Raw genomic sequence first — 20,561 nt, 5'->3', positions numbered from 1 at the left:
CCATATATGACATTCAGTTTATTTTCTTCTGAGCTGTGTTTTTGGGATCAGACTCAACATATTTTCAAGGAAACTGTGCATTAGAAACTTTCCAATCATTTTTTTTATTACAGGAGTTTGTGATTCATTTTAGTATAGTAAGATATTCTGCTCTCACTAGCAATCCTACAGTGAACAGAATATGTGATGAGGACAAGTTTTAACCTGTGAACATTGATAATCCCAATGGCAAGATAAGATATTGTGTTTTGTTTCCCACTAAGAAAGTCAATGAGTAAAATGCTTATTCTCCTAAAAGGAAAAAAGTCAACAGCAGGACCAGAAATGCCTTTAAAACTCACACATCTTAACAAAAATCTAAAATAATTCACAATGTTATCACAATACTGTTATATATTGTAATATCTGCTGTAATATTCAGGTTGCATTCAACATGAAGTAGTGCATGTAGCAGTTGTCACCTACCATACACGTTGTTTGCCTTTGGGATCCATTGAAGTAGATGGCTCATCAAGCAGCATAACATGAGGATCTCCCAGCATGCTTAGTGCAAAGCTTAACTGAAAGAAAAATGAGAAAATGGTGCTGTCTTTAAATGAACTGAAACAGAAAAAAAAACATATTCTTCTAAGCCAAATCACTAATGTACAAAATTATTTAAATATTCCTCCTTTGACAGCGTCTTTGTGTAAATGTGTCACTTTGGTTAATGTGGTGTTTTTTTTCACTATAAAAAGTGATATTTCTTGGTGGAATTGCAGAATGGCAGCCTCAATGTTAAAGAAGGAGATTTCTACAGATGTGCTAAAAATGATGAAACAAAGTTAAATAGTTGAAAATTCAAATTATACATTTAGATATTCCTCAACTGCAGTATTGCAGTTCACAACATCATGGTAACCACACAGAAACAGAGTGGATGCATCAGAAATATTGCATATTTTAAGATGTGATTAAAACGGCAACCATTCCAAAAATCTGTGCAACTGACTTAACCAGGAGCTACCCAGATATTGTCCATTCCCACATCTAATTTGTACTGAAACCTAGTGCAATCTGAAGCTCTCTCACTACAACAGTCAAACCATCAGCCTTGCTTGTTAGCTTTTAATAGAAAATGGATGTCACAAAACATTCAGCTATTAAATTCTGATTCCTGTTAGCTATGGATGCATGTGGAATGTACCATTTAATTACCAATATCTAAATAATTCCAAGATCGCCCTTAGGGTTTAAAAGAAGTGAATTCTGCATATGTCAAAAATGCATGGCTGCCTTTTCCCCCAACTAGAAAGACCTCATTTAAATGGTGACCCTAATAACAATCATTTTGTAAACAGGGATACTCTAACTTTAATGAGCAATAAGTACTGTTTCTACACTAGCTGATATTCATGTAACTATTATTCTTAATCAGATCAATGAAACATTTTACAGACTTATGTTTTACTGATGGAGGCTTCTTTCTTGACATGATAGAGATCATTGAAGTGCATTGGTTCTGCTTTCTTCACTGTCATAATAATCAATGCTGACATTTTGTCCTTTTCTTAATAAATTATATGTACGGATACCTTATCCTTTCTTAAGAAGTCAGATATATTAAAACTGTTAGTGCAGAATAAGTCAGGTTAATTGCACTGTTCAGAGCATAGGGTCACTAGGTTGGTATACTGGTTTACATAGGGTCACTAGGTTGGTATACTGGTTTACATAGGGTCACTAGGTTGGTATACTGGTTTACTTTTCCTGTTTATTTCATGGCTAGCGTGCCTTCTGTATGTAGTCGGCATGCCGTTCCTGGGTCCATGTGGGTTTTCAAAAGTGGTTTCTCTCGGGTCTATATTACATTATCAAAAGGTCTATTCATCGAATGACCTTTCATCGACACATAAATACCGAACTACCAAAACTTTGAACGGCCACATAAGGAGATTTTTTCCCAGGGGAAAAAAAATTGCTTGGCCAACAACAAAGAAAACAAACTGCCACACCCTACAAAGTGGGGGGCTTTACCCCCCCTGACTAAATATACCAACTCTGAAATTGCAGTACAGTGGAGGAAAGGGCAAATTCCCGATGATGGCCAAGCGATTTTTTTTCTCCTGGGAAAAAATTTGCTTATGTGGCTGTTTGAAGTTTTTGTAGTTTTGTGTTTATGTACTGATGAAATGGCATTCAACGAACGGCCCTTTCGACAACATAAATGGAACCCTTTTCTCTCATATCCCCATAACATAGAATATGGTATATTGTGAGTCCTCTGACTGGCCCCCTAGATATGCATATGACTAAATGAGTATACATTACACAATGTAGTGACATTACATCCAGTATCAGTTTTTTTCCTTAAGCATACCATTTGCTTGGACTGGCCCAAGCTCCACATCCACTCAGGATAAAGCAAGTAGCAGAGAATGAGTAAATAAATCATGAGAGTGTTTATGAAGGCAATTTTTTATACAAAGAAATGCTATTTAACATACATTTTTGTTCTCAATAAACAAATGAAAAGTGTGTCCATACTGCAAGCCACAGGTTATGTTTCTTTATGCGTCTGTTGATTATGTATGAGTATTCTTAAATAAACAGAATGATTTTACCAGCAAACACAGTGAAATGTCACGACAATATCTTCATTGCTGAAATAAATGGTGTGAGTTACATATCCGAGGATACCTTCTGTAGTTATCAAAGTGTGTGAGCAGTATCTCATGTAATTCTAGCTACAGTGATACTTATTTCCTTGCTTCACTTTTCGTAAAACGCTGTCTAAATTTACTCATAACAATTGCAGATATTTTCCACCACATCTTACTCTGAATTAAAAATAAATGTAAACAATGAGGGTTTTAATCTGAATAGTTTCACAAGGAGCTAATATCGCATAGTGAGAGTTCAGTATAAAATTAATAAATACTGACCAAATGTGTCTCTCCCAAAGCATGGTATCTGTATTCTGGTTTGATAGTAATCAAGAACATGAGCTATTATTATCCTTTATAAGACAGGAAATGCATGTACAGTGAATAGAAAAGGTAATAATACATGAAACTGTACGACTAGAAGCATATTTGTACATGGTTGGTAAAAGACGAAAGTCAATATCCCAAAAATATGACTTATAACTCTGTTGGTGAAGCATCCTAGTAGCCACAGTACAGAAAGATAAACATATTTGGACTATTAGGTCAAAGTACATTATGTGCAAAAATGCAATAGTTTTAACTTGCTGATACTCATTTTTTGGGCACTGTGATCTTGAAATGGCAATAATTAAACGCTGGGGAGAAGGGTTGAGGAACTTCCATATAGTCTACATCAGCTTTTCAAGCCTAGTTCTCTTATAATGCTCATAACAGGTGTACATATTTAGTCTGATGATACTGTCTCGGAGTCAGCATGCTGCCTGCTGCTTTTCTATTTGTGACTGAGTTACATTTAAACTTGGGTAATTCAACTATTTATTATTTAGCCACTGATATTTTTTCACTGTGAAATCCTTTCAAATTTGTAATTATTTGACTGCATTTAGGTAACTGAAGTAATAGTATGAATACTTGTGATGTTTTCAATTCAAAATACAACTGACTGTTTTAATGATAAACAAAATAATATCATGTATTTTTTAGATGATGATGCTACACTGTTTTATTCATCCACCATAAGGCAGCTAATAAATGCTGAAATAGCTGGGGAGTTCATCAAAAACAATATATGTATTTATATATATATATATATATATATATATATATATATATATATATAGATAGATAGATATATTAAGAAGAAAAGCTGTAAATATTTGAATGCTTTTACTTTTTAAGGAACACAATGTTTAAAACAAATGACCATTAAAAGATATAATGAAAAGGAAAATGACTGCACTTGAATTGTTTTCAGTGCTGTTCTAGTGTAAAAAAAATTCTAAGCTTGTTTGCTGCCTTTCCTGTAACTTCGTCTAGTCCAGATACAGATTTGCTGTATCCAGGACTGTTTGTAAGCTTCTGAGCCCTCCAAGCCTTTCTGTGTTGGAGGAAATCTTTCTAGCTTATCAGTGGGAGTGGTAAGCACTGGGTAGCCTAGCTACCACAAGAGTGGTTTCTGGCCCAGAAATTGTAGTTTATTGGCCGTTTAGGCAGTTTTTTCATCTCTTTCAACTTCCTGGTCCAAAAGCTTGTGTTTGCGCGTTTCCCGCCTTTCCTGTAACTAGTCTAGTCCAGATACAGATTTGCTGTATCCAGGACTGTATGTAAGCTTCTGAGCCCCCCAAGCCTGTCTGTGTTGGAGGGAAGCATTCTAGCTTATCAGTGGGAATGGTAAGCACTAGGTAGCCTATCTACCACAAGAGCAGTGGTTATTGGCCCAGAAAGTGAAGTTTATTGTCCATTTGGGCAGTTTTTTCCATATCTTTCAACTTCTGGTTTAAAAGCCCACATTTGCACTTGTTTCTCACCTTTCCTGTAAATAGTCAAGTCCAGATACAGACTTGCTGTATCCAGGACTGTATGTAAGCTTCCGAGCCCCCAAGCCTGACTATGTTGGAGGGAAGCCTTCTAGCTTATCACTTGGAGTGGTAAGCACTAGGTAGCCTATCTACCACAAGAGGAGTGGTTTCTGGCCCAGAAATTATAGTTTATTGTCCGTTTTAGCAGTTTTTTTCCATCTCTTTCAATTTTTTGGTTTAAAAGCCTGTGTTTGCACTTTTTTCTTACCTTTCCTGTAAATAGTCTAGTCCAGATACAGATTACCAGACATCTTGCAGCAATTATTGTAGCACACAAAAGTGCTACCAGCACTAAACATTTTACAAGGAAATAGCTCCAGTACTATTATTAATACCCACCCATCCAGGCATGTCTAAAGGTCAGTTCCCTGGGCTTTCTCCTATTAACCTGGTGAACTTGGGCATCCTGAGGCAATGTAGCAACTGCCTCATGTACACCAACAACCCTCTCCTCTTACCTCCAAACACTCAGACTTGCAAGAGATGCACTTATATATCCAAATTGGAAGCCACGTACTCTCCAGCCAAGTCCGGAATAGCTGGTCAAGAGGAGAAGGTCAACACTTGCACCACACCATGTGGAACACATAGCTCTCTAGAACATACACCAGCACTGCCTTCACATAAAAACACAAACCACACACCTACCTTTGTGGAGGCTCTCAATAAAAATCTACCCAAACAGCACAGACGTCCAAGGCAGAAATGCACTCGACCACCACAACGCAACACTAATTACGAGACACATAACTCTCCTAAACAGTGTGCCACTCGACCAAAGCTCCTAAGGTAGAACAGCATGCCCAACACACTAGTCATAGGTGACTCGATAGTGAGGCACACTGATGTCCCACTCACTAGGTTGAATAAGGAGAAAGTAACAGTCAGCTGCCTGTCAGGTGCCAGGATCCACCACATAATGCACTCACTCAGGTCACTCAACAAAAGGTGCAAATATGACTCTGTCATTGTACATGTGGATATAAATGACCTGAGACGTACCTCCCAGGACTACATGAAAAGTGACATGGAGGAGCTCTCAGATTATGTAGCCCTAGCCCTGAGCGACATCCTACCATCACCCAGAATGATACCACAGTACAAGCAGAAAATTATCGATTTCAACAACTGACTAATTTTCTGGTGTTATTCTAAGGGGATCCAGTATCTGTCTGCCTGGGATGACATGATTAACAGACCTCGATACTTTGCCAGAGATGGCCTGCATCTCTCACCCCTGAGCTTCTGAATACTGGCCATGGATCTTGCCACCCCTATACTGCCTTTTTTAGGTGGTGTTCCAAAGACCAAATTACCACCGTAACAGCTACAAACAAATGCAATCTGAGAGTCATGCTGCTCAATGCTAGAAGTCTAAATCTGAAAATGCACTTGTTTGAAGCACTCTTTAAAATGGAGAACATAGACATTTGTGCTGTAACAAGGACCTGGTTCAAGGCAGCAAAAGCACCCCTGCACTACCAGGCTATAACTCATTCCATACCTTTCAGCCCCAGAACTTGGACTGCAACTCCAAAGACGGTGGTGTTTCCATATTCATAAAGGATGCACACACCTCCAGACTGGTAGCCCAACATAATGCATCAGAGATACTTCAGGTGCAGCTAACATTGGGTAAGACAGTGATTCAGGTCGTAGTCTGCTATAAGTCCCCAACAATGTCCCAAGACTCACACTCCATATTCCTAAGTACATTGAAGAATATTAGGGTCCAGCCTAACACTCTCATACTGGGCGACTTCAACTACCTCTCCATTAACTGGGAAAACTACTCATATACCAATACACTTGCCCAACATTTCCTGGAATTCATTAATTCAAATGCCCTGGACCAGCTCGTTCTTACCCCCACTGGAGGTAGCAACATCCTTGACCTGGTCATTACTAACATGGGCGACCATTGCTCTACACCAATAATTAATTTCTCCCTGGTTAGATCCGACCACAAACTAATCACCCTGGAAATCCACATCTCTCCCACCTCACCCCTACAAAGGTAACCACCATGAAAAACTTCTCCAAAGCTAACTTTGGGCTCCTAAAAACAGAGGTGTCTAACTTCATGGCACCCATGCAAATGGAGAATAGTTGCATGACCTCCGAATCATACACAAATGGACTGTACAAACAAGTACACAAATGCATGGCTCTCGCCATAAGCAATAGAACTAAGACACTCTCCTCCAAAAAAAGGAAGCCAATCTGGTAGTCAGCTGCCATAAACAAACTCTATAAGAAAAGAAGGAAACTGATGCGGAATAAGTCCCAAGACTGGAAAAACTCCCTTATCAGCCTCAACAAAAAGTTGAGATCCCTCATCAAATCCTCTAAAGCTAGCTATGAAAACAAAATTGCAGCAGATAGTAAAGACAACCACAAGGCCTTCTAAAGTTATGTAAAGAATCTCCATGGCAATACCCAGATTTGCTCTAAGCTACTGCACAATGGTACCTCCTATACTGTGCCAACAGATATTGCCAATATACTGCAGACGGATTTAGTGCCAACTTTACCCCTCTCCCCCCAAAGGACCAATCACAATACCAGTAGATTGCCAAGCACTCGATATTACTCCAGTGTTACTGCTGCACAGGTTAAAACAGCACTGTCCAAGGCCAAGAATACAGCTTTCATGGGACCTGACAATATCTCTGGCTGTGTTCTACATGAACTACAGAGTGAACTGGCCCCTCAGCTGTAAGCCCTGTTCAATCACAGCCTCACCTCAGGCTTTGTCCCTACTCAATGACACACTGCTACAGTTATCCCTCTCCACAAAGGAGGAGCGACTATAGACCCTGGAAACTATCATCCCATTAGCCTGACAAGTCTGATATGCAAAGCTATGGAACGCATCATCATGGACCTAATAAACAAGGATATAGAGAATCTCCAAACTCTGGATCCCACACAGTTTGGTTTTGTGAAGGGTAGGTCATGCCTGCTCAACTTGGTTGACTTCTTTGAGTCAGTCACCAGAGTTGTGGATGAAGGCAAGGTGGTTTATACAGTCTACCTTGATCTAGCCAAAGCATTTGATACCATTCCCCATTCAGGAATCATAGAAAAACTCACTAAGCTAGGCATCAACCCCTATATCACTAGGTGGATTGCAAACTGGCTCACAGATAGAGCCCACAGTGTTAAAGTAGCAGACTCCAAGTCAGACTGCCTGCCAGTCACGAGTGGAGTCCTACAGGGTTCGGTCCTGGGTCCTCTCCTGTTTGGTGTCTGCTTCTTCTGAAGTCCAGGCCAACACAACAGGTCTCTGGCTGACAAAGTTTGCAGACGATTGCAAGTTGAGAGCTATTATTAACTCCCCAAGTGATGTTGAGATTCTACAGAAAGGCCTCACTGAAACCAACAACTGGTGTCAAAAATTCCCATGAATTACCCCATTGATGGTAGTCCACTGAACACGGAAGGTGTTATAAGAGATCTGGGAACACAGGTTGACAGCAGCCTCTCATTTGACCACCACATTGCCATTGTGGTCAGAAAGTCCTTCTATGTGGCACATCTCATTACTAAGGGTTTTGCATCCAGGAAGAAAGAGGTCATTGTCTCCCTCTACTCTTCCCTCATTAGGCCAATCATTGAGTACGATGCCCCATTTGGCATGTACCTCACTAGACACCTGCAACAACTGGAAAGGCCACAAAAGTACCTCACAAAGAGGATCCTAGGCCTTAAACACTTGTCCTATATGGACAGACTCAAAAAACTCCAACTATTCTCTGTCTCATATCGCCTACTTAGAGGCGATCTCTGCTTGACATACAAAGCCATGTCTGATCCTGCTCTGTCAGAAATGCTACATCTAAATAAATCCCAATCTCTCCACACCACATGCTCCAGTGACCTCAACCTCATTACCACAATCAACAGAACGTGCTGGAGGGACAAGTTCATAACCCAGAGACTGCACTTGCTGTATTACTGACTTCCCATACATGTCAAACAGAGCATCTCACTGGCCGTCTTGAAGAGAAACCTTGATGAGTGGATGGGAAATGGAAAATTCACCCCGGGGATCACTCCAGTGGCTCTATTCGACATAGGCTCTGGGAACTAAGGTCGGGTGGCACAATGTCAGGGTAATCATATGGGCTAGGTTTGTAAAGGCTTCAGGGCCATTAGCCTAGTACACACCTATGAATCACATATATGGATAGCTACAGAAAATATTTACAATATCTCACAATGCATATCATAATTACGTGCTATAAAATCTTCCATAATAATGAACATTGCAATTTTGTTTAGTGCAACCGTATCATGAACCAAAATCATCATGAAATTTACATACATTTATCCCACCTTAGGAACTCAGTTGCTGTCACACAGACGAATAAAAGTTTGAAGAGAAAATGCTCAGTTCTATAGACCCGTTGTTACAGCACATTACGGGGAACAGTTCACAAACAGTTTCTAAGCAGAAAGCAAAATAAGCTGATTCCATCATTTTCTAAGTATCTTTTCTAGTGCAGTGGTAGCAAGTTGACCAGGCTACACCAGAATCTTTTATCCCTAGCAGCAGTCTGCATCTCATCCTTTGGTATTCCCCAGTCATTTCCAGTGAAGCCGAGAGCATCCTCTCCAATTTTGTACTGAATGGCTCATTAAAGCCATAGGAGAGTGAAAACAAATCATTAAAATCTGCTTATTGTGAGACATCCCAAAGCATCACTAACAAGAAAATGATCAAGCAAACAATGGAATATGTTCAAACTAAATGCATCATTTTTGCAAGAAGACAAGCTCACCTGTGCACACTGTGTGGGGAATGAAACCCTCACATTCCTGTTACTTATACATACGAACTCTGAGGCTACAAAAACACCAAGAAAAAAAGAGCTATTGGTACTTTTAAAAAGCCTAATTACATGACCACAACAACTATAAGATAAATATTTGTCAATGCAGACTATTGGCTTGCACTGGAGTTGAAATGCAACTATTGCGGTTGAAGATATGTATTCAATTAAGTGCAGCACTTCTTGTTGCCAAGCAAAAAGTAAAAAACATAATGTTGCACATTGGCACAAATGTAAAACTGAATGAAGAGAACAACAATAAATTGTCCCCCAAACCAAAAACCCTGTATAAATACAAGTAAAATAATGATTTCAGCGTGTAAACTCCCTCATGCATTCTTATTTTATGTACTAAACCTCTATAGCCAATAGTGATGCAGTTCAGTTCCATTGCTAGCCAACATTCTCCTGCTTGTGGAAGCATAAAATGAAATATCATACCGTGTAAATTACATAACGTTGAAATTAGGCTTTAAATATTATTTATGGTAGAGAGAGAGAATTTGTTGCTAAAAAGTTTTTTTTTTTTCAGAAAAAGAAAACAACCGTGAATTATTTCTCCAGTAAAATTCACACAGATCTCAAGAGAGAGCTGCAGGCAGTCATAAATCTTCACCGAACTATATCTATTAGTCTTGTTTCAGGCTGCATTCTGAAATGGTCCGTCATTTACTTTGTGGACATCAACAGACAAGTCGTTACTGCTGTTCTTTAATTATTTATTTTGCAGTTCATAGTGAATTAAAATATTGATGTTCTTGCCTATACCCATAAACTGAGACCGCATGATACAATGAACGAGAAACAGCTTTAGGGTACTACAGTGCCCTTTGATTGTCAGTAAATGTGACAGTGACAGCTGTAACACTTCACAACAGCATGAACATGTTACTGTGTATTTTGATTATATTCTGTTATTATAGATGCAGTCTACATCATTTAAAAATATCCTATAAAAAACTAGAGTGAGCACATTAGTACCTTTTAATCATTAAAATGTCCAGTTTGATAAACATCTGATGAAATGAGCTTCCTGTACAATTCAGTCGTGATTGTGCTCATGGTTTTATTATAAATAGAATGATCATTGCAAACCGTTCCAAATTCTTAGCAATCTATTTCTTATAACATCTTATATTCTCCTATCTTGTTATAAACTTTGTCTAAAACATTTAGCAGTGTAATGGATTATAAGCCACATACTAGAGCAGGTTTTATCAACAAATGAATCATAATAAAACATATTTGTAAGGCATCACATAATATAGAAAAGGAAAATCAGAGAAATATGCAATCAACAGAATAAGGGTACAGTGATATAACAATCCGCATGGCCGTGAGCAGTGCTTGCTAACTTTGGTTCCATTAATTAGAGAACACTGATGCTGTTGCAGTATCCTAATGGTGTGTATTTTTGTTATTACTGTATATAATAAGACACAATAAGTAGAGCAGGAATGTGTAATCAGTTGTTAGCAGTGAGCTGAAGGAGGTGTTAAGGTCATATAAAAGTATATAACAAAGTGAGAGTTAAAAGTGGAATAAATTGAATTTATGGTCAAACATCATAGAATTAAGCTCCATCCCATAATGCCATAAGATGTTTCAAGTTGTTTATTATATGTATTTAAGAAAACTTTTTACTTTCACTGCAGCTGTACTAGTCTTCTGAGGGCTTCAGCAACAGGTCTATTTGAGGCAGCATGGTAGCTCAGTGAGATGTCTTCCTAACAGCTCCAAGTCCAGTGGCTTAGTCCTGACATCATGTTACTGTCTGTGCAGAGTGATAGGATGTCTGCCTCACAGCGCCAAATCCTCTGCTTAATTCTTAACTTCATATCACTGACTGTGTAGAGTTTTACATATTCTCCTTATGTCTATGTGGGATCTCTTTGGGTCCTCTACTTTTATCTTACCTTCCAAAAAATGTTAGATGATTAGCTACACTAAATTGTCTATATACATGTTTTATTGAGGAGTACAAATTGCCAGGAGAAGGAATAGCAGCCTCAGATGTGCAAATGATACCACTATGATACAGAAAGTGAGGAAGAGTTGGAGAGCCTTTTGATGATGGTGAAAGTAGAAAGCAATAGAACTTTACAACGATAAAATGCAGAAAAATACAATCAATATTTTCAGAAATATAGCAGCAGTAATTGTAAATAACTAATGAAAGTGCAAACATTCAATGTAAGGTACTTATCTGTGGTAGGGTGACACCAGATTCAAGTTAAACACTCAGGAATCAGTGGACTGGATGGGTTGGATGCAATGCATTTGTGAACTGTGTGGAAATGAGCCAAGAGCTGCTCAAATGTGCTAACTTTATAGAGGCAGTGAAAACTGACTAAACAGATTAAATAGGCCACTGACAAATGAAAGTATATCATTTTAAGCCTTCCTGTGTGATTCCCTGCTCAAAACAGACTATGCTACTCTCTGCTTCCACTAGATTGCAGTCCCAAGCCTTCTTAATGTACAATCACACTAGAAATAGCCCAAGATGGATACTAACATAACAATCAACAAACTAGCTAGGAAACATACACTTTCTAAAGACTATAATGCATAGAAACAAGCAGGGCTAATCAAGTCCAACAAAGGCAAATTCACAGTGAAAATAACCTCCCAGGCCAAGAATAATCACAAAACTTTCTTTAACTATATCTGCAACCTGAAAGGCAGCACACAACAATATGCCAAACTAATTGCAAATGGAGCCACTTACACTGAAACAGAAGATACAGCAAATCTACTGATCAATAAATTTAGCTCCAACTTTACCCCCCCCCTTCCTCCTACACCCCTTAGGTAATACCATTGAACATAACTCCCCCAACAATCACTAGGAAACAGATCCTCGATGCACTCTAATGTGATACTTGTGACAAACAGTATAGCAAATTCATTCAGAGAATTTCCTGGTCACATAAAATTTCACTTTTGGAGTAAAAGAGACCATTCTAAAAACCTTATAGAAGTACTCATGGTGCAGGTAAATTCAATAAAGACTTGGTGGTTGGGATATTAGCATGACAATGTGTGTGTGTGTGTGTGTGTGTGTGTGTGTGTGTGTGTGTGTGTGTGTGTGTGTGTGTGTGTGTGTGAGAATGTAGGGAGATACCTTTGCCAGTGCGATTCTATGGCCATTACAGTTGACAAGTCTAATAATGCTAGTGTGGATTAATGTGTGATTCAGAGATATGCTAATGAAGTCTTTGTCATTGCTGTGTCTGAATTGTATTGTCTCATCATCACTGTAATTGATCAATTTGTGATAGGCACTTACCACAAGTGATAAGCCTTTTTGTAAAACCTAGGGTAGGAGATTTCACACTGACATTTTTTTTACTGTGTTACCCTGATCTTGTTAAATATGGGTTATTATCATGAGTTACTTCAGTCACTTTTAATAGAATATCTTTATGACTAAATTCAAGCAACTGTGAAACAAGCTAACCTATATATCTATAATCAAACTCAAATAACTTTCAGATGAACAGGAGTATAGAATGTTGCAAGCAATTGCAGTAGCAAGCGATAATAAAATTTTAAACATGACTAATAAAATATACATGTGTCTAATGTCTTAGCTAAGCAGTACTAGATAGTGAATACTTGTCATTGTAGTTGTCACTTGAATCAATTTGAGATTATTTTTGTTTTTATTATAATGTTTGCAGGCGTATAATAAACATTTGCTATGAGATTAACACTAAAAGGAAAAAAGCATACATAAGGTCAAACATAAAAAGACAAGAATTCTAAGGATAAAGTTAATTCAGTGCATATATAGTTCCAAAGGTTAGATGATTTAAACTTCTGAAATAAAATTTGACATCACATATGTCTGCAGGAGATCAAGCCACTTTGCATTCTCAATGTAGGGGCTGTGTTTCTGCCGCACTGGTTACATATTCCACCTCTGAGGTTGTAAAACCTTACGGGATTGGAAATACATGTCTTTCCTGGAAAACAAGTACATACTTGAGGTCATGTGGCCTCAGAGATGTTGAAGTAGTGCAGCAGTGATAGCATATCCCCCATAAATGGGGGGGGGCAAGGATTTGCCCCATGCAGAAACACCTACACTTTTAACCATTTACAATCTAGATAGCACAGCAGTAGCCATTTTCTATATTTTAATTTTCTTCTCCCAGCTGTTTAGTAACAGTGGTTTTTTTTTATTTGCATAATTTGCGCTCTATAATACATTATTTTTACAGCTGTACAATAAAAGATTTACGAAGTGCATTTGTGGACACTTTTAAAACTGAAATCCAAACTTTCTGGTATATTTCATTCCATGCTCTTAACACAGTTGGTCGTATGATTTTACTTTTATCTTATTCAGTCAAATAAGTCTCAGTATTACAACATACACCCACAGCAGATACATACCTTTCTTTTTATTCCAGCAGATAATTTGTTTGTTGGACTTTGGAAATGTTCCTTCAGTTCCAGTGTATTACCCACTCTGAAATCACAATGCATCATAAGAACGTTTACATTAAAACCAAACATTGCTTCCAACTTTGTATTAACTATAGCTCAGAGGAGTTAAAATAAATAACGTTTAGATTACATCTGAATATATGGATGTATTACTGCATCAAAAGACAACTAGCTGTATATGCTGTGTAAGGAAAGAAAAATGCTGCAAGCATGCTCCTTTAATTAGAGGCCCAGAGTTAGCGGTAGAAGTAGTAAAGGAAATGTGGGGAGGCATTCTGCTTAACTTTGAACCACTGCAGCATGAAGCATCATGCTCTTTAGTTAGGAAGAAAACCTACATAGTGTTATACTTCTAAATAAGTGTCACAACTGCCAGCCAAATCAATCACTACTCATGAGTATGGTGTCTGGATAAAGAACACTTTTAGTACATTTGTCTTAGAAGAAATATGTTCAGTTTCCACAAGTGTACAGAATAGCAACAGTGGAGAACTGATAGTGTTGAGTTGTTGCTTTGCAGCACAAGTTACAGCTTCATTCTATTCCTGATATGTAAGTACTTTTAATGCAAATGACTAGGAAACAATATATATATATATATATATATATATATATATATATATATATATATATATATATACATATATATAAGCATGGCTGGGGTGACGAATACGGTTGAATTATGGTGACAGAATGATGCAATTCAGCTAAGAGGAAATTAATGTCAAGCTAAGAGTCCTGGAAATGCTGAAGATAAAACAATTATGTTATCATGCAGTTTCTAGCTCAAAAGCTTTAAGGTGGAAATACCAGATTTCATTCTTTGACAATTTAAATACCTTCAAAATCGCCATTTATCTATAAAGGGGGAAATATATATAATTTTTTAGAGAATCTACTTAAAATAAAACCTAATAAAACAGTTCAAAGGCTGCAGTACATGCAAAACATTTAGACTGGTAAATTTTTTACGCATTCTAAAGCAAAGGACAGACTTTACTTCAGAGGTTTTGTCATGTCTGAGAGTAAGTCTGTTGTTTGCCTGGCATTTTGTCTAGCTGGTTCCGTACTGTTAAAACAGAATGTCTGCTGCATGTTTTGCATTAAAGAACTTTTGGTTGATATAAAAGGGGAAATTAAAAGCAATGTTTTTTAACACTATTAGGAAAAGGATCACATTATTAATGTTTCAGGTATTATAGGTACTTGTTCCAAACCAAAGACATGCAGACTTTAAGAATGAATTATTATTAGCAGATTCTAGTGGATGGTATTCATAAAAATGTGATTTGCAAATACATAATGGTAAGATGGATGTGTTGGAAATTTCCACATATAAGGCAAGCATACAGGTCAGATGTATGCCACATGTGGGAATTATGTGATCTACCTGGGTGCCACGCACATGCATATCGGAAATAATTCACTCAGTGTTGCAGATTACGTGACAGTTTGGGAAATAGTACCATTTTTTTAATATACCTTTATGTTTCTGGACCAGAGACATTTTTACTGCAATATGAATGGAATCTATAGCACCTAGTATGTTGGGGAGCTACGTGTCATTATAGAAGCCACACGTGGTAATTTTTCATTTTCAGTCACAGGGAGTCTAAGTTCACGAACATGCAGCAGCACAATATCAATGAGATGAGTATCAGTGAGCATGTGGCTGAGAATTAAAAGTATCCCCAGTAGGTCCCTGTTGTGAGAATAATAGCAGCTGCACATAACATGTCTCAACAGAATTTAACTCACATGTATATGAAGACCTGGCATTCACATAATTCAGCATGTGGCTGGAATACATCTACCAGGCTTCTCAGAATGCTCCCATCTACTCTATATATTGATGCAGACTCCTCATTAGCCAAAATATGGTAAATGAACTGCTGTCTGTAAAACTTGTGTACCTTAGGCCTGTGAAGACGTGCTACCAGCTCACAAATGGCAGCCACTAAGGAAACAAAGTTCTGCCGTGTGCAGATTAAATCCATAAGATACAACTTGTTTTTTTCTCCAGAGTGCTGTGCCACTGTATAATAGTGTACAAAAACCATAGCCATAGCTGACTTATCTAGCACCCAATGCCATTCCCTGATCTGGCATCCCTCAAAAAAAAAAAAAAAAGGTCCATTCACCCCTCAACTTAATTTAAGAGTTAAAAAGGAAAAAAAAAGAAAGTCTTCCCCCAATCTGGCATTCCTTACATAAGGAACAAGACAGACCCATTTCCATTTCTATCTCTGCAGCTGTGTTTCACCCCTTTAACCTTAAATTTAGTTGACTGAAGAGCAAAAAATAAATAAATAAAAATAAGGTCCTTCAGTAAGACTAAAAAAACTGTCTTTCTTTTGTAGCAATACACAACGCAACAAGGATCTTCAGTCTTACATCTCACAAGCAGTATTGGCATTCACTCATTCACTTCTGTACCAGCATTCAGCACCATCAGTCAACATCTCCCAATCACTCTCCATAACACCTGGTACCAGAGACAGCTGTCCTCTTTGCCCCACTCTAGCTATGCTTCTGGCAGAAGTGAACACTAGAATTTGCAATGATTTTATTTACTCCACTTGCATCTCAGAACTAACTTATTTGCATGTTATTATGCATTCATTTACATGCACTGCATGTTGTCCATGCATACTACTACACAAGTGAGCAATTAGTGTAACTGAATCACTTTCACCCTACACACTGCCTTGAACCATGCCTATGTACTCTGCATACTACTCAAAACATCACTGCATTCTACCCTACGTGGTAACTACAGTTGGAGAATATGTGCAGTGAAAGTTTGAATTATCACGCTTCTGTTAAACTCTATTTCAATACAGAAAACTAATGACGTTTTAACTGAATTCTGCCTCATGTCTTTCACCTCTGGATGCATAGTTATGATAACATTAAATTTTGTAATTTAATTTTCGCTGATTGGTGATCATATGTCATGTGACTTTTTTACATTGCTTATTTAACCTCATGTGTTATTGATTGCTGTTTTTATTTGATTAAGTCTTATTTTTATTATAAAGCTACAATCTGTGTTTTGAGCTTTTGCAGTGTTTTTAAGTATAAATTTAATGTATCTATTAAGTTTGAGCATGTTTATATATTACACAGCATAACGAGTGTAGTTCTTGAAGCTGGTGAACTTTTGTGTTTTTTTCTAGTGTTAACTGCTGCTTTATCAAAAGTATGTGCCACTGCTTTGTGTCATAAACCCCAATCTGTACTCTTTCTTTTTAATTCAGAATCACTTTAACATTTCCTCTGGATACCTCAGTTATAAAATACCAGCTGTACACTGATGTGCAACAATATGGATATTGTACTCCTGAATACCTAAGTTCCCAAGGTCATCTACCAATATCCTTCTTTTAGACTCCCCTTTCAAAGAGCCAGTGTCTATGCAGTTCCTGATTCTCTAAATTCAGCAGCAGAGGTAACCCACTTAATAAATTAATATTTATACCCCCAAACATTATTAACATTTAATTAGAACAGATACAAGAAAACATAACAAAAAAGACAACATGCTCCTGAGAATCTGTACCCTTAGTGAACCCAATGGCCATCCTTCTCACACTACTTAGGGAAGGTTTAGCATAAATACAGCATGTGCCACTGTACAGTTCATTAACTGACATGAAACCTAAGATGCATAATGGTAAAAGAGTCAGAGGTACCTGTTGTGGATAAACAGGAGCTATTTGTCTGCCATTGCTACTTGGCCCAGATACTGTGGAGATCACATCACCATTTAGCATGCTGGCTGTTAAATGGAATGTCTAAGAAAATGGCCAGGACCTCATAGCTCTATCCTTTGAATATCTGGGCAGTAGCAATACTTTGTATAGGTAACGGAATTAGCACTTAATAGCAACAGCTCCCTCAAAGAGACACAGTCAACACAAAAATGGAGAAGGTGGTTTGATCTCAGGACTAAACACTTCAACACCACCAACAGTATGTGATCTTACTCCAAAATGGAAGACACTGGTCTTCACACAGACTTAGAAGGATGAAGCAGTGGTAAGTACCCTTGGCTACCTTAGTCAGATCTTTCTTGCTGCCATCCCTTGTCTCCTTGTCTCCTCTACACTGGTCATGATTGGAATAAACTGCTTCCAGGGCACCCAGAACAACTCAAATATTCTTGCTTTCCTTAATGATCTTCTAGTATGGTTGTCTCTGATGATGTCTCCCTCATGACTCTCTCCACTCTATCCTACAACCAACACTGTCCCAAGAAGGGGAAAGGGCTAAACCAGAGTAACCGAGCTTGTGGCTAAACCTCTATCCCCTGAAACTATAGAACTGCCTTTTCTAAGTCATTCTTCTAACCACTATGCTGCATTTCCATCTTGTGTGTATGGGCTAGACTGGCTGACTGATTTTGAACATCCAAGGTACCTTCCAAGTAATGCCTGACAAGTGTCTGCTACCTGTTTGAAGGATAAGTTACCATCCTACAAGAACACTTTGAACTGCTGGATATGCTGCTCATACTTGACCTCTAACCTGGCAACCCTTCCAGACTGCCTGTCCGAATGCCTGTTGTGTTTTGTATATCTGAAAGACAAAGTTCTCCACTACCTTAAGTTTCTGGCCTAGTAGCTTAAGCCTTTAAGCTCAGCTGCTGCCTACAGGATCTGTAATTTGGTCTTGTGAGACCACTTGTTACACAACTGCCTAAATAGTTACTGTTAAGTTTCTCTTCACTCTGTGTGCCCTTTCCATGTTAACCCACAGACCTGGAGGGTGGTCAACCATTTCTACAAATAATTTTCAAGAAATAAAACAATATTGTTGCCCTTCATACCTTCAGTTAAGGCAACATTCTGCAGATAGTCATGCCATGATCAGCTCTTTCATCAGCCATATTCAGCTCATGGCCCATCTGCTCTATTAAGAAGGACATTTCTTCAATTTAACTGTTAATTGTGAGATTTACAATGTTAACACAATACATTCTGCAACTACTTGTCTTTCTTTTAACTCCCTTATTTCCTGGAGCTTTCCAAAATGTGCTTATCATATCACTCCATCTCCCACAGTTCCTTGCAACATGGAAATTACTGCATGAAGTTGCTCTTCAGATTTTGATATTGTCTCCATTTTGTATCCACATGCCATTCTCTCTGTATACACAGACTGTTCTGGTGGTTAACCTTATTACATCTCATTTGAAATCTCAGTAAAATAATTTTAAAAACTACTTCAAGATAGAGCTCTACAACCATGTCCCAAAAAAAAAAACAACATATTGCTTTAGTCTGTACCCAAAAGTTATGATATGCTATTGCAGTGACTGTCCTTGACTACAACAGTGCAGTTATATAAGATACTTACCATAACAGCAGATCAGTGAACAGATATCCCTGTAATAGTCAACCTAGTCTCCTTCCACCCCTAAGAGTAGTGTGGATATAAGTTTTTAATCTAAATGTGTACAAGTTATTTGTAGATTTATTAAAATTCATTTGGTTTTAGTAGATGCTGGCATTTGGGTGCTACAAACACCCTTCCTTATTAAGGTCCGATGTGGCTTCAAGGACAGATGTATGTGCATGACAGTGCTGGATATAATGTCTGTCTCACACTCCTATGTAGCTAACCTTCAAGGCAAGTGCAAAACTATCTCTATCTGGAACAGAAGGCTGAAAAATAAAATGTGCTGATTTACCAGACCTCTCCTCAAGATCTGTTGTTATGGTGATTATCTTACACAGTTTGAACATTCCTTCTTTTCTGTCATTCTACACTGCACTAAAACATAATCTCTGGAGCACTTAGATGCAGCTTTATGATCCAACAATACCTGGCTCACAGTTACATATGACTGCTTATCTTAACAATCTTGACTGACATCTCATGTCAACATTGTAGCTGAGTTTCGGTAACAACCTTGCATCTAATGAAATGGAATCCATGCCTTGTGTGCCCTGACTGGCACTTTTCCAGCATTTTGTACAGTGCTACTGTCTCTTGTAGTAAAAGAGAAAAATATATTTTGAGATGCACTGAAGATGATACAGTAACATGGTTTTGCATGTATTTTTGGAATGATCCTTAAGGAAAGTTTCCTGTGCAATATTGTATTATAACTGCAACATGGCTGAAAAAGGTCCCTAAAGGTCCAGCTCCTATTTGTTTAAATAATAAAATAGTAAATTATGGTACTTTTTCTTATTTATCAGGAAAAAATAAAGGGACTTGAAGCAAGAAAACATTAGTGATGTATCCTAGAATGCAATGATTGTCTTATGAACTTATATCCAAAAAACATATTTGTGATACAGTTGTCAGAAGGCGACCCAGCAAGTACTGCTTACCTCTTTATGGTTTCCATTGCATCTTCCTTCCTCAGCCCTTTAATAGCAGCATAAATTTCAAGGTGCTCCTTCACAGTATGAAAGGGCCAGAGTGGGTTGATTTGAGGGCAGTAGCCAATATACCTGAGTAACTCATCATTCATCACCACCTGCAGTAAAATGCCATGTTAGTACATTGGTTTAATAGCATCAATGAAGATTTTTTACTGAGTGTCATCAATTTGAATAAAAGCTGGTCCAAATCTAACAATGTTTTGTCTTCATAATTTTTGCTATTCATATTCTAATAGTAATTTTACTTCATAGTGCAATTTTGGATTTTGCAGCGTTGTAGAAATATGGTTACCTGCATATTCTAATTTATTTGCTTAATAGCAATTTTATTTTACAGCACAATTTTGAATTTTGAAGCAG

At 37.8% G+C, this 20,561-nt stretch overlaps 1 protein-coding gene across 1 annotated transcript in view; it reads right to left on the bottom strand.

The window, feature by feature from the left end:
- Positions 1 to 20,561, bottom strand: part of LOC122806635 (cholesterol transporter ABCA5-like) — a 1,155,982-nt gene that overhangs the window by 199,882 nt on the left and 935,539 nt on the right. The window contains exons 20-22 of the mRNA XM_044077221.1: positions 20,148 to 20,296; positions 13,750 to 13,825; positions 466 to 560 (exon numbers count right to left, since the gene is read on the bottom strand). Of these exons, the coding sequence (XP_043933156.1) occupies positions 466 to 560; positions 13,750 to 13,825; positions 20,148 to 20,296 (320 nt within the window). The remainder of the gene's footprint in view (positions 1 to 465; positions 561 to 13,749; positions 13,826 to 20,147; positions 20,297 to 20,561) is intronic.

This window comes from Protopterus annectens, chromosome 7.part0, assembly GCF_019279795.1.
Source record: "Protopterus annectens isolate FY-2018-M chromosome 7.part0, PAN1.0, whole genome shotgun sequence".
Taxonomy (NCBI): Eukaryota; Metazoa; Chordata; order Ceratodontiformes; family Protopteridae; genus Protopterus; species Protopterus annectens.
The sequence above is the reverse complement of the archived record's forward strand: the minus strand, read 5'-3'. Positions and strand labels throughout refer to the sequence as shown.